This window comes from Colobus angolensis, unplaced genomic scaffold, assembly GCF_000951035.1.
Source record: "Colobus angolensis palliatus isolate OR3802 unplaced genomic scaffold, Cang.pa_1.0 Scaffold100, whole genome shotgun sequence".
NCBI classification, from domain to species: Eukaryota; Metazoa; Chordata; class Mammalia; order Primates; family Cercopithecidae; genus Colobus; species Colobus angolensis.
Window position 1 is genome coordinate 4,442,092 of NW_012110920.1, and position 14,549 is coordinate 4,456,640.

General features: G+C 38.7%; 1 protein-coding gene across 3 annotated transcripts in view; it reads left to right on the plus strand.

Moving 5' to 3' along the window:
• The first annotated feature begins 5,822 nt into the window (after window positions 1-5,822).
• Window positions 5,823-14,549, plus strand: part of CR2 (complement component (3d/Epstein Barr virus) receptor 2) — a 39,409-nt gene continuing 30,682 nt past the window's right edge. For all 3 annotated transcript variants that reach the window (XM_011937912.1, XM_011937919.1, XM_011937927.1), the window contains exon 1: window positions 5,823-6,059. In XM_011937912.1, the coding sequence (XP_011793302.1) occupies window positions 6,002-6,059 (58 nt within the window). In that variant the 5' untranslated portion in view covers window positions 5,823-6,001. The remainder of the gene's footprint in view (window positions 6,060-14,549) is intronic.

Here is a 14,549-nt window from a genome sequence, read left to right on the forward strand (position 1 = left end):
ACACACACACACACACACACACACATATTTCAGCACTTAGGGTTGTTTTCAGTGGAATAATTCATCCAGTTAACCTAGGACATAATATTACTGAATAGGTAGATAGATAGATAGATAGATAGATAGATAGATAGATAGATAGATAGATAGATAGATCTAAACACACACACACACACACACACACATATTTCAGCACTTAGGGTTGTTTTCAGTGGAATAATTCATCCAGTTAACCTAGGACATAATATTACTGAAAACAGAATTCCATTCTTTTACCCATTTTAATTGGTATATCGTTCCTATGGATATGCAGCAGTTCTTCATATGTTCTACATAACAGTCTCTTTTTAGTTATCTGTGTTGCAGATGACTTATGTCTTATGTAAGTCATGTGGCTGTGCTCTTGTAATAATATAGTTTAACCAATGAAGTTTTTAGAGTTAATATACTTGAATCCATCAAACTTTTCCTTTATCATTTGCATTTTTACGTCTATTATAAGAAATATTTCCTTACCCCAAGGTCATAAAAGTACTGTCATGTATATGTTCTTCCATATTTTTAATGTCTTACCTTTCACATTTAAGCCATCATCCATTGGAAACAGAATTAATATGTATGGGGTTGGGATCTATTTTATTATTCCACTATATGTAATGAACTGTCCCCAAATTATCTGTTGAATAGTCTAATCTTTCACCAGCAATCTTCAGCATTACCCATGCCATGAAGCTAGTTTCTATATATGAGGTCTTTTTCTTTTTTCTTATTAATCTATTTTTCTACTCGTTCATCAATACCACACTATCTTAAATATTAAGAATTTATGTATTGATACCTACTAGAACAAGTATCAGCAAGTGTCAGTTTAACCATTTGTATCCCTTTACTATCATGTATTTTAGAATGACATTGCCAGGTTCCTTTAAAAATGTTAAATTTTTACAAAAATTGCATTGACTACACATCTGATCAGTTTGTAGAGAGCTCATATATTTTTAATCAAGTTGTCCTATACATGAATATGCTTATTTATTCATTTCTTTAGGTCGTATTCACTTTACCTGAATAAAATGTTATAATTTTCTCCATAAAGATTCTTCAACTATTCTGTTAGATTTATTCCTATTACACACTTTTAGTAAGCATCTCATCTCTTAAGATTTAAAATGAGCTCAATTTTAAAAAGATACTTCTGGTATTTTACCGTAAGGAATGATATTTGCTGAGGTATTTTTTGTAAATATCTTTATAGGGCTAAGGGAGCTCTTTTCTATTTCTCTTTAGTTAAAAGGGCTTTTAAAAATCAGTTAAATTTTATTAAATCTTTTGTGAGTTTATGTTTGTGGTAGATTTTAATCTGTTGAAAATCTGTGTTTGTAATCTTAGCACTTTGGGAGGTCATGGCAGGAGGATCACTTGAGGCCAGGAGTTTGAGACTAGCCTGGACAACAAGTGAAACCCTGTCTCTACAGAAATATTTAAAAATAGCCATGCATGGTGGCATATGCCTGTAGTCCCAGCTACTGGGGAGGGTGAGACAAGAGGGTCACTTGAGCCCAGGAGTTTGAGGCTGCAGTGAGCTATGATAGTGATACTGCAACTCCAGCCTGGGCAACACAGCAAGATACTGCCTCTAACAAAACAACACAAAAAAACTGAAGGTTGCTTCCTCTGAGAAAGAATGTGTTTCCTTGTGTCAGAAGCCAGAAGATCACAATAGTACCCTTCCGGGTCACTTGGCTTAATTCAAGTATCTTAAGTCAAATTACCTACCTTGTGCAACTCCCTACATACAAAGCTTAGTCAATTGTAGTAAAAATTAACACAGAACAACCTGCTTTGTGTACACCTACAAATCACTGCTCCAATTTTAGTTCCATTTACCTTTTCTTAATCGTCCCCATTGGCACCAACATGTATGTACTCTGGATTTTGTTTATTATAAACAACTACAAAATCCTTTTAATGTATATCTAATGTCTTAAGCATATTACAGGATGAAAACCCTGTGCAGAATCCCCATTTTCTGATGAGATTTGTGGATTTATTCATTCAAAAAAATTCTATGGAGTGTCTACCATGGATCAGGCAATATTCATGAAACTAGGGGGTTTGAACATAGAGAAACAGACAGACAAACAAACAAAATATTTCCTTCATGGATCTTACATTGTAAGAGAGACAAACACAAATGAGGTCATTGTAAAATATATAATGTGTTCAATGGAGCTAAGTAGTAAGAGAAGAAAAACAGACCAAAGAAGGGGATATGAATGGAAAGGGAGGTAAAAGTGTAAGAGGATATCTAGGAAAGATCTCACTGAGAAGGTGTCTTTGAGGAAAGACTAGAATGAAATGAGGGAGCTGGCCACTGGGCTATTCAGGAGAAAAACAATCTGGGAAGAGCAAACAAGACCCTCCGAGGGAAAATATACACGATACAAATATGTTTTATGAACGTTCAGACTTACTCATAAGGAATGTAAATTAAAACTACACTGAGATAAAATGTCTCATTTATTAGACTGACTAAAATTTAAAACCATGATGACAGCACATTAGATTAATGAGGTGCTCTCACAGTTTTGTAGGAATATAAATGGTACAGCTCTTATCAAGGAAATTTGGCAATATCTAACAAACCTACATATGTGTTTGCCATTTGACCCAGCAATCCCACTTCTAGGAATATGAACTGAAGACATGCTTCTAACAGCAGAAAAATAAATATTCACAAAGTTACTCTTTAGAGTATTGAAAACAACCAAACTGTCCACACAGAGAGAGACAGTTGAATCAACTATGGCATATCCACACAGTGAAGTATTGCATGCAACTGTAAAAATGAATGAGGAATATTTGAATTTGTAGGAAATAGTGGATTCCAGCATATTCGTTAAGTTAAAAAAGAAAAGTGCAAACGAATATCTATAGCATGCTTTTAAAATGTAATAAAAAAGGAGAACTAAGAAGACAAATGTGTAGCAGTTCATTTGAGCAAAACTAAAGACAAACCAGAAACTACTGAAATTGAGTACCTATGGTGGGAAGGATAGAAGTGATGGAGGGAAGTGACATTTCCCTTTTATTGTGCCTTTTTATATCAATCTGACATTTGGGACTACGTTAATGTTTTATTTAAGTAAAAAAAAAATCAAAAAGATTGAGGGGAAACTAAAATAGAATACAAAGAGAAACAAATTAACAGTATTTTACAATCACACTGAAGAGGGGGAATAATCTGAGTAACTTTTGAACACAACAATGCTGTTTTATATTTTTCGGGCTATAAACAAAACAAAACTTTAAAAACGAGTAGATCTGATTTCCATCATGGTATAGAGTAAGCAGTTTTAAACTTCTTTCTGTGTATTCTAGGATTAAGCAAATAAGTAAATACATTGTGGATGTGGATGTAGGTGTCTCACTATTGAAGAAGGGAGTTACACATATGGAAAGACGGAAGAATAGAATGAACTATATGCTAACAGACTGAAATTGGAAGAATTGCTATGAATTCATGACATATATAAATATAGATATGGGAATGGATATACGTATACATAATACATATCCTTGCTCTGTCTGCTGAGAGGGTGCAGAAGCAATGATACTCCAATAAAAATGAACACATTTAGCATCCAATTCTGGCATCTAAATGCCATTCTCTGCCAGAAAGAACCAGCATTCCTTGGAAAAACAGCAAATTCCAGTGTCAGGTCTAGAGGTGAGTCTGGAGCACCTTTTTTTGTGTGTGTGTATACCAGAAAGTAAGGAAGTGCTCAAAGAACAATAAGAACAAGTCAAAATGACACAGGAACTATTTTGAGGGCTCCCACTGGCCCAATCAGGGAGAATTTAAGCATCAAAATAAATAATGGTAGCCATGAATTATGACCCATTGAGTAAATAAATAAAATTCATATTGATATAGTTTATGCTGATATAGATAAATGAATAAATAGAGAAGGGAAAACTTTTATTTACAGTAAAATGCCAACAGATGAATATAGAAGTCATTATTAAATTAGAAAAAACACCCTTTGACAGCCATCATAGTAAAAATTGATTCAAGAAAGGATCATCAATAGACACTAAAATTTGTGGGTAAAAATTTGATGAAAAAATGAGGAATTTATATAGTTTTAAAGTATCTCCCTATAAAATACTTCTTAATTACAAAGGGAAAAATACTGAGTCTACACTAAGAAATATGGCAGGCACCATCTTAACTAAGTGATGAAAGTTACCACCACCAGTAATAGGACAAATAGACAACATATGCCTCCCCATAAGGACACGACATCCTTTCTGGTATGCCTGTCAAATAATTAGATTCAATAACCTGAATCTATCATGAAGAAATGATAGACAAACCCAAATTGTGGGGTGTGATCCTGTCTCCTGACATTCCCATCCACGTATACTGCCCTCCTACACTGAAAAGGGCTGATCTGTATAATCAATAGGATATTCTGGAGATAATATATTGTGATTTCTGAGGACAGGTCACAAAGGACATTGTGGCTTCTTCTTTCTTGTTCTCAGAGAAGCTAGCTGCCATATCACAAGGACACTCAACATACAAGCAGCGAGCCCTATGGCAAAATCCACTTGGTGAAGAATGAAGCTTCCAGTCAAGGGTTGGTAAGTGAGTCATCTTAGATGTGGATTCGCCTGTCCCAGTTAACCCTTCAGATGACTGCAACTCCAGCTGACATCTTAACTGCAATCTCCTGAGAGATCCCAAGCCAGAACCACCTGACCGACCCACAGAAACTGTGAGATCATAAATGTTTATTCTTGCTTTACACCACTAACTTCAGGGTATTTTGTTATTATAATAGATAACGGACTTAAAAGTCATTCTCCAAAAATAATTGCAGTGTATTCATCAAAAATGTAAAGGTCATGCAATACCAAAAAGGCTGAGGACATTTTTCCAGATTAAAGAAGTGAGGGGGTGGGGGGGATGGCATAATGATCAAACACAATACGTGATCCTGAGATGATTCTGGACCAGGAAAAACAAAGGTTGGTTTCTATTGTTGTTATTGTTTTTACCATAACGCAGGTTATTGAGATGATTGTCAAAATTTAAATACAGATGGTAGCTTGTAAAATAGCCTTGTGTCAATGTTAAGTTCTTATTTTTGATCACTGCACTCTAGTTATGGAACAGAAACTCCTTAGTGAACCTTTTAGAGTAGGAATAAATGCTAGATGGTTCCAAAGTAATAATTACATAATTATAATTATACAAGCACATCTATGTACATATATGTCTATAGAGAAAGAATAGAGAATGGTAAAGAAAATATAGCAAAATGTTAACATACAGAGAATCTGGATGACAAGTATATGGGAATTCTCTGCAGTACTCTTGAAACTTTTCTGTAGAGATTACTTCAAAATAAAAAGAAGAGCAGAAGTGGCTGCAGTTCCTATATTCCCTAAGTCAACTTACAGTATTTTTTCAAACTGGGAGATGAATCCACTAATAGATTTTGAAATGAGTTTGGTGGATTTCTAATATATTCTTATTAGAAATAAGAATTAGAGTAGGATAGCCTAGCCTAGTCTAGCATAACACAGCATGGCACAGAAGACGAACATTGTAGTTACTAAGGGTGAGTACTAATTCGTGAAAGTTTTGTTTAAGTTCTAGAAAGAGAAACAAGTGAATGTAGTGGGTTGCGTGGTCAAAAAAGTGGGGAAGCCACCTCAACGAGGGGCGAGTCTGAGCCAGTGTGGCTCAGAGCTCCCCGCCCACCTCGTGCCGGGCGGCCCCTCCCGCCTGTCACACCCTCACCGGCGCCGCGTCAGCCCCCAGGCCGCCTGCAGGTGTGCGCGCAGAACTAGCAAGTGTGCCGGACAATATTTAAGGGCCCGCCTCTCCTGGCTCACAGCTGCTTGCTGCTCCAGCCCTGCCCTCGCGGAGCTGCCGGACGCTCGCGGGTCTCGGAACGCATCCCGCCGCGGGGGCTTCGGCCGTGGCATGGGTGCCGCGGGCCTGCTCGGGGTTTTCTTGGCTCTCGTCGTACCGGGGGTCCTCGGTGAGCTGGGAGGGGGAGTACGGAGGTGGGGACGCGTCCCGGGCAGGGAAGGCTTCTGTGCCGCTATGCAAACCAGGGGCTAAAAGAGACGGTGGGGACAGCCCTCCACGCGTGTCCTCCTCCCGCTAGCTTTGAGGGACCCCTGCAATAAACCGCCTGGTCCTGATTGTCCCCACTGGCTCCTCCGGGAGCTGGGACCTCCAGAATTGGAGGCTGCGCCACAGAGGGGCGCTGTCTGGTCGGCCCCGTGTGGCTGGCGGTGTGCTGGTGCTCGCGGTCTCCTGGCTACCCGCCCCCGAAATTCTGCAGGTGCTCATCGCTCTCTGGCTGGCGGTCAGCGCTACCGCTCGCCGCAGGAAATCTACCCACTGCGTGTGGCACCAGCTAGCCACGTGAGGCTGTTTCTGTACACCCTGAACTGCGCTTCTGCCCAGCAAAAGCGGCAGAGCCTCGTCTCCCTTCCCTAAATAAGAGTAAGACCTGGTTCGCAAGCAAGGGTCTCAGATTTTCTGAACTCTAATGTGATATTGGTAAAGAGATCCTAAACATTAACCATCCGTAGTTATTTTTGAGACATGGATTAAAACTATTGTTTTCTTCTTGTTATTAACCTTCTGTAATGGTGTGGACGTCCACAAAGGTCTCATTCACAGTTTATTATATCTTTTTTTCTCCAGATTGGCTTGATTTTAATGAAAGATTATAATTAAGATTAGCATCTCTTGGCTACAGGATGGGTCTAAGTTTCTAATTATCTCCAGGGTACCATGCATTCCTAGTTGATAAGACGTTTACTGTATGCAGACCTCAATAACTGGGTGACTTTTGGCAAGTCATTTAGCTCCCTGATCTTCAGTTTCTTCATCTGTAAAATGAAACTAATGATTACCTGGCCTTCCACCTCACTGAGCTGCCCTGAGTACAAATGAAACTAAGCAAAGAAAGTTGAATATTAGTTGTTACTACTAAATGTCAGTAATAAGCCTCTTGTACAAACTTGTTTTTATGGAGCCAGCATTTAAGCTAACAAGCTGGGTGTCCAATTGTTTTTATGCACATCCAGCTTGTTAAGGTGTCTGGAATACTGCACATATTGGCTTATTACAACTTACTGTTTGCTTTCCTGACATTTTACTGTCTTCTGACCCTTAAACTTTTCTCCAGACCCTTATCTTCATCTCTCTTTTCTTTTTCTGCACATTAACTCCCTTTGAACAAATGCGCATTCACAACTTTTTCTAAGAGCAGAATACAGTCCCTGACTTCTCACCTGTTTCTAAATTTCAGAGAGGATATTATCAACAGAAAATCAACTTCTTCACCAGTCCTGCCAATTCAGGGCCACAGCATCAGCATCATGTAGGTCACTTAACTGGAGACTCATGAAATACCGGGTCTACTTATCTGTCAGCCATTCACGCTCCTGTGCTTCTGTTGTTTGTCCATTTCTCATTTTTGTACCAGTATTCCCCTCCTAAGCATTGTAATTACCTATGTAACAACCTCGTCTCTTTTAAGAGATTTTGGTTCTCATGATTGGAAAGGTTAAAGAGTGACCTATAGGTCACTTTCCAATTACAAAAACAACAAATTTAAGAAATATATATATTTTTATTATTTCACTCTTATTTTTCAAAAATCTAAAAGGCCTCCAGTGGAAGAAAATCTAGTTTCTTCAGCCTTTCTAGCCGTTTGGAATGGGATCTCCCACTGAAGCTCACACCCCCTGATTTCTCCAGCTCCCTGTCATGTATGTGCTGCTCATGGTCTTCTCCACCTGTCTGCCGTGGCTCATGCCTTACCCAGTCTCCACTGCTGACTTTTACTGCTACTGTGTGCTCTCCACAGATCATCTCTTGGCTCTTGGCCAGTTCCTGCACTTGAGTGTGCTTAAGAAACTACTAAAGTACCTTTATAAAATGTAGGTTCCTGGTTCCACCTCCCCCTCCAGAGGTTCAGAGGTTTGGAGTTAGCACAGGAAAGCTGAGGTTTAACAATCACTCTAGAAGATTCTGCAGTAAGTATCTATAGGGCACACTGCTATAAGCAAAGTCAATGGGAAGCAAATTTCCTTTTTAGTGTTTTCCCATTTTTCCTTTTGTCTATTTGCATAAACAGATTCAAATTTCAATAAATTTTACTTAAGCCTTCACTGGCCATCTAAATTTGTCCTATGCTAAGAAAACAAAACCATGAAACAAGAATGCTCCCATTTTCTAATCAGCTACAAACCTACTAACTTACAAACTTACCTCCATCTGGGATTAGATTTTGTTCTCCACTGCAGAAAACCTGTCACATTAGAATAAAACCCATGCCCCTTATTCTCCAATCTGAGGCCTTCTGCCTCTCCCTGAAATTCTCTATACCCCGCTCACTCTCTCTGCTCCAGCTATACTGGCCTTCTCTTTATTCTTTGAGCACAGTTGCACTGGGTATTCTGTCTTTTGAAATGCTCTTCCTACCAAATTATTCCTTGCCTGGCTCCTCCTTGACATTCAAGGGTCAGCCACCTATTGTGCTTCTCTGACTCTTGTCTGAAGTATCCATATTCCAGGGCACTCACCAATACAAAACCGTGTTCTATTTTCTACAGACCACCTATCACCATCTAAAACCTTCTTGCTTATTTATTTACCTGTTTGTTGTTTGTTCCCTCACTGGAATACAAGTTCCATGAGTGCAAGACCTTAATCTGCCTTATTTCCTGATTTGAGTTCCTATCAATAGCCTGTAACTTGGAAATTAACAAATATGAATTGAAATCTTGATATGTTTCCTCCTATAACAATGAAAGAAGTATCCTTTCTGCTGACAATTTCAGCTCTTCTTCCTGTATTCATTATCATGTTCCATACCCTTTTGCCTTTGCAAGGACTTTACTTCTGCAGATATCTCCTGCCTTGCATCATCCATGTGCTTTTTTCTGCATGATCATCCCCACCAGCATTTAAGTATACCCAGGAAATCCTTTGTGGACCTTCTCATGACCCACTGGAACTCCATTTTCCTGTCCCTCTTCTTGTCCTTCTCAGCAAAACTTCTCATTGACTACTTACTCAAATTTCTTTATCTCCTTCTCCACTTCAGACAGGCTTCTTCCCCACCTGTCTCCTGGAGCTATTTCTTGCAACGTCACTACTGACCCTTATGCTGATAAATCTAATGGTCATTTTTCTACCTTAATCTTTCTTAGTCTTTCAGCAAAAGCTGATGATTTCCTTTCTCTTGAAACTGTTATTCTCATCTTCTAAATCAAGACACTCTTACCTGTTTTTCCATACTTCTCTGGTGACTCTTAGTCTTTTTTGTTCTATCTCTAAATATTAGAGGGTCTTAGGGCTCAGCCCTGAGCCTCTTTTGTCTTTCTTCATTTCTTCTTCCTAAAAGACCTCATCTCGTCTCATGGCTTTGAATACTATTTATATGTTGACGACTTATATTTATTATCTATAGTTCTGTCCTCTCTCCTGAGCTGCAAACTTGTACATCCATCTGCCTACTTGGCATCTTGATGTGGATGCCTAGTATGTTAGATATACCAAGTCTGAATGGAAATGATTCTGAACCAATTCCCTACCTGAAGGCCACAATACACACACACACACACACACACACACACACACACACACACTCCTTTTTCAGGCTTCCCATCCTCAGAACGGGATAATTCCATGAATTGTGTAGCCCAAGTCAGAAGTCTAGAAGTCAAGAATCCTCCCATTTCCTCAGCCCCACATGCAAAACAACAAAAAGTCTTGCCAATTCTATTTCTAAAATATATCCACTGCTCACTCCTTCGGTCCAAGCATCATTTTTTTTCCCCTAAACTGTACTCTTTGCTTCTAAAAGTAGCAGTTCGATCCACTCTCTACCCAGTTGTCAGAATATTCCTTTAAAAAAGTAAATCAGGCCATGTGATTCTCCTGCTTGAACTCTCCAATGACTTGTACTCAGGATAACGTTCACATGTCTGTGGCCTAAGAAGTCCTGCATGATCCCTTCTGCTGAGTTTTCTGTCTTGATCGTGTACCATTCTGCTTAGCTCATTGCATCCCAGCCACACTTGCCTTCTGTCTGTCCCTGGAGCATACTAAATTCATTCCTCCTGTTAGACCTCTGCCTAAAATACTTGTACTCAGCAATTTGCCTGGCTGCTTCCTTCTTCCTCCTTGTCCTTCAGTCACAACTTAAATGTTGCTTTTTCACAGGCCTTCCTTAACCATCATAACTGAAGTTGCATGCCACCCTGTCCCTTCTCCTTCCAGTGAATTACGTTGTGACATATCATTCTATTTCATATTTCATGTTCAGCACCTTCTTATTTATTTCCTGGTATCTATAGTCTGTCTCTTTCTGTTGGATTATACATTCTATGAGGGTGGGAACCTTGTCTCTAATGTTCACAGATACATCTCCTGTGCTTAGGACTGAACTTTGGTTAATATGCATAACTGTTGTTTAACTAAATAGCAAACAGAGAAAGACTCTCTAAAAGAAAAAGATATTTGTTTGGGAATAGAACATTGCAATGGGAATATGTGTGTGATCATGAACTGTGTGTATATTCAAGGAAGGAAAGGAAGACAAAGGTTTTTAAAGGAAAAATAATTGTTTTGGAATAATTATCCTTGGCTACAAAGACCAATAACAAGGGTGATGCCAGTTTGAGGTTATACAGACAGATGCTGGAAGGATGTTCTCATAGGGTTGCAGTGGCCTTTGTGCACGGTTGTGGTTTTTCAGTCTTTTGTGATAGTTTGGGTTAACAGGCATACAAGCATGAGAAGGTTTTTATGGCCTTCCCTGGCTTTGTCAGGGTATTTTTTTGTTTTGTTTTGTTTTTCCATTAGTGACTCTATTTTGATTCTGACAACTTTGACATCATCATTCAAAGCTTGCTTATCAAATAGCCAGGAAACCCAGTATTAAGGTATTTGATGATTATATGAATTATCATTCTCAATAATGATTTTCCCTCCTACCTGCTTTCTAAAATTTTGGTTTTATTTTTATTATCCTATATGTTTGTTTTTCATCCATTTCAAATGGATTTCCAAGCCATTCCTGGTAAAGTCCCTGGGCCCAAGTAATTAAATATATCCCTGTTGATTTAACTCAGAAACTGCTTCGCCTGGTTGTTTTTAACATGGTACATGGTTGGAAGGACGTGTGTCTGAATGTCAAGTCACCATCTTTGATCTTTGATCCAGTCATGATCTCCTCTGAGTTTTATTCCTGGCTGCAGAAAGATGTGAAGAGGGTTCAGTGACCTTCAAGAAAATTTGTATTATTTGATGGCTCATGGATTAACCTTCCCTTTTCCGATATGATCTGCCTTGTGACCTGGGATTTTGGCTTTCATTACTAATGAGGATTGATGCTCCCAAAGGAAGATAGCCCTTAAGTCTCCTTATTGGAAATGAGACTTTCCCATTTTTTCCCATCCAGAAAGTGTGATCTGTATCTCCTTTCATCATGGGAAGTTATGCTATGAAGCACCCTTCTGCTTTTGCTGTTTTCAGATCTTCGTTCCATCTTCATCCAGGTCATTGCCACTGATTAAATCTTGTAAATTTAAATTGGTTTTCCAGTTTGTGGAGGATAATTTGATATTGTCCTGATTTACATTTGATAATTACAGATTAAGTAACTTGACTACAGTCACTAGTACAAGTAGTATCAGGATCATGAAATTTGTCTCCATTGAGGTCAAACCCTGATATTCCTTATAGAATTTTGTTATTTTGCACAGAGTAAGCACTTGGAGACTTTTGTAGTTGTTAATAGAGAAAACTAAAGTAACTGAAGAAATAAATCGAAGGGGACCTATAGTGATATCTAGCTCCCAATAATGATGCCTATTCTTAGAACCAGTCTTTGCAACTTCTCCAGTAGCAATGTAGGCTCACAGCTAAGGTCTGGCTGTGTTTTGGAAGCTTTGTGTGTGACCTTGTGGCAGCTGGTTCATGTTTATGCTTTGACTTTCACCTGTACCTGTCTCAGACCTGTTTGAAAAAGAAGGAGATTATAAATTTGATATTTAAATACACTGCTATTCTAGGAGGGCCTTACAACTGTGTACTTTTTTTGCCTGGACTACCATCTGATCTGGAGGAAGAGTTAACTTCTTGTTTTCTGCTTGTCAGTTTAGGGCGTTGAAACTTGAGCTTGTTCTCATACATAGAAAAATGACTTTTCCAGCTATATCCCTAAGTGTATCATTGCTATAGTTTCTTACCTAGCACCTAGAATAACTTCTATTCCATTATTAATAATAATATTGTTATTTTAAGTTATAGGAAACTGTCTTGAAATGACTATCCCTTTATCTAGTTCCCATCAGAAAGTATTTACTGAGTTCTCTTTGGGGGAATGTTACTCTACTAGATTAACAGAATAAAATAATGAAGAATAATAAACATGTTTTCTCCTCTCTAGGCATTAAAGGTTTATTAGCTAAGATAGTTATGTAAATTCATTAAAGTAATTTTACAGGATCATATGTGTACTGAGCTTTTACAAGATCTCTTACATACTTTAGTTTCTTATGCTATCCTGGGAAAGTTTGTATTTAAAATTTTTACTTTTTTGTCCCACAAACTCACCAAATAGCATACATTAGTTACATGCAGTTTTTTTGCATACAAATAATACCTCAGTGAAACTGGGAAAACATTAATATCCATTCCCCCTACCACCCTTATAAAAAAAATCAAAACATATGTATTCATCCTTCAAGGCCCTTGCCACGTGCCTTTCCTGTTTTCCCCAGTCTCTGACCTCACTGTGAAAAAACAAGCAAACAAACTAAAACTACTAACTTTTACTTGTAAGAGTGAAGGAGATAGAACAATTCTGAGGATTTTCTGAAATTTTATGAAAAATTACTTTCTCCATCTCTGAAGTCTACCCTAAAAATTCTCTGAACCTCTGAGCTTATTTCTATGTATATTCACCCATGCTGCAATGACATGCGTTCTTCATTCCACAAAATATTGCCCTATTTTAGACTGACATTCTAAAGATCAAAGTTTTCAGGATAATTGGTAACAAGGCAGAAGCAGAGAAGAGGTTTTAGCCTCTCTTGGTTTTTATGTTTCTGTGGCCTTTGTCTCTAGGTCAGGGCAAGTTTCTGCCAAGGTTTCCTTTTGCTAAGCCTAAAATTCAGAGTAACCAATCTTAAGTTTGCTGTTGGGATGTCTTGCAAATACAAATGCTTTCTTGGGTATATCAAGAGGCATTCTTTTTTTTTTTTTTGAGACGAAGTCTCGCTCTGTTGCCCAGGCTGGAGTGCAGTGGCGCAATCTCCACTCACTGCAAGCTCCGCCTCCCGGGTTCACGCCTTTCTCCTGCCTCAGCCTCCCATGTAGCTGGGACTACAGGCGCCCGCCACCACACCCCACTAATTTTTGTATTTTTAGTAGAGACGAGGTTTCACTGTGTTAGCCAGGATGGTCTCGATCTCCTGACCTTGTGATCCACCCGCCTCGGCCTCCCAAAGTGCTGGGATTACAGGCATGAGCCACCGCGCCCGGCCTCAAGAGGCATTCTTTATCACCTCCCTAGAGATCTTCAAGTGGTCAGATGTTCAGCAGTTCTGTAAACATGAGTAATCCTGTAATAGAGGCATCTTTGGGTCTGTCGCTTTATCTGGATGAGATAATGTGTTTTGTTTAAGATAAAAGACCAGTAAATTCACATGTCATCTCAAGTGAAGAGGGCTCCTAGGTGCTACATGCTTCCTTTTACTCCTAGGGGCACTGGGTGTGAGGGTTAAGTCATGATAGCTGGCCAAACCTATTCATCCTGTGATCTTTATGACTTTGATCTATGGTCTCCATACTGTGTTAGGGTGAGGTTAGAAGTTAGAGTACAAAGAATGTTAATATTACCTCATCCTCATCCCACTCAATTCAAAAAATACTTTTAAGTAACTACTAGATAAGAAGCTCTAGACCGGACAGTGGGGCCTGGGAATTACATAAAAGCTAATCTGATAGTCTTTGCCTTTGAGAAACTCCTACAGTGGTTGTAAAGACTGACTCTTAAATATACGTTGTACTATGATGTAGTTCTCTTATTTATGAAGTGTTATGAGGTCATAGAGAAATAAATCATAAATGCTACCTAGAAGAATTAGAGAAATATAGGCCCTCCAGGCAGAGGAAACAGCATTTGCAAAAGCGTAAGTGTGCAAGAACATAAATGTCTCTGGAAAAAAATCAGTGTCGTTGGAGTATAGGCTACATAGTGATGAATGGTAGTTGATTAAATGGATTGGAGCTTACTTGTAAAAAATCTATGCATTTTTTCCCTATAAACAATGGTAAGTCATAGTAAATTTTTAAATGTGCAGAGTAGCATGACCACATTTGTGTTTTAGAAAGATAATATGTGCAGTGGTATAGAAGATGTACCAGCCCAAAGGAGAACAATTAGAAAAGTAAATTATGTCATTCAATGATCCAATGAGAGACTGCTGCAATG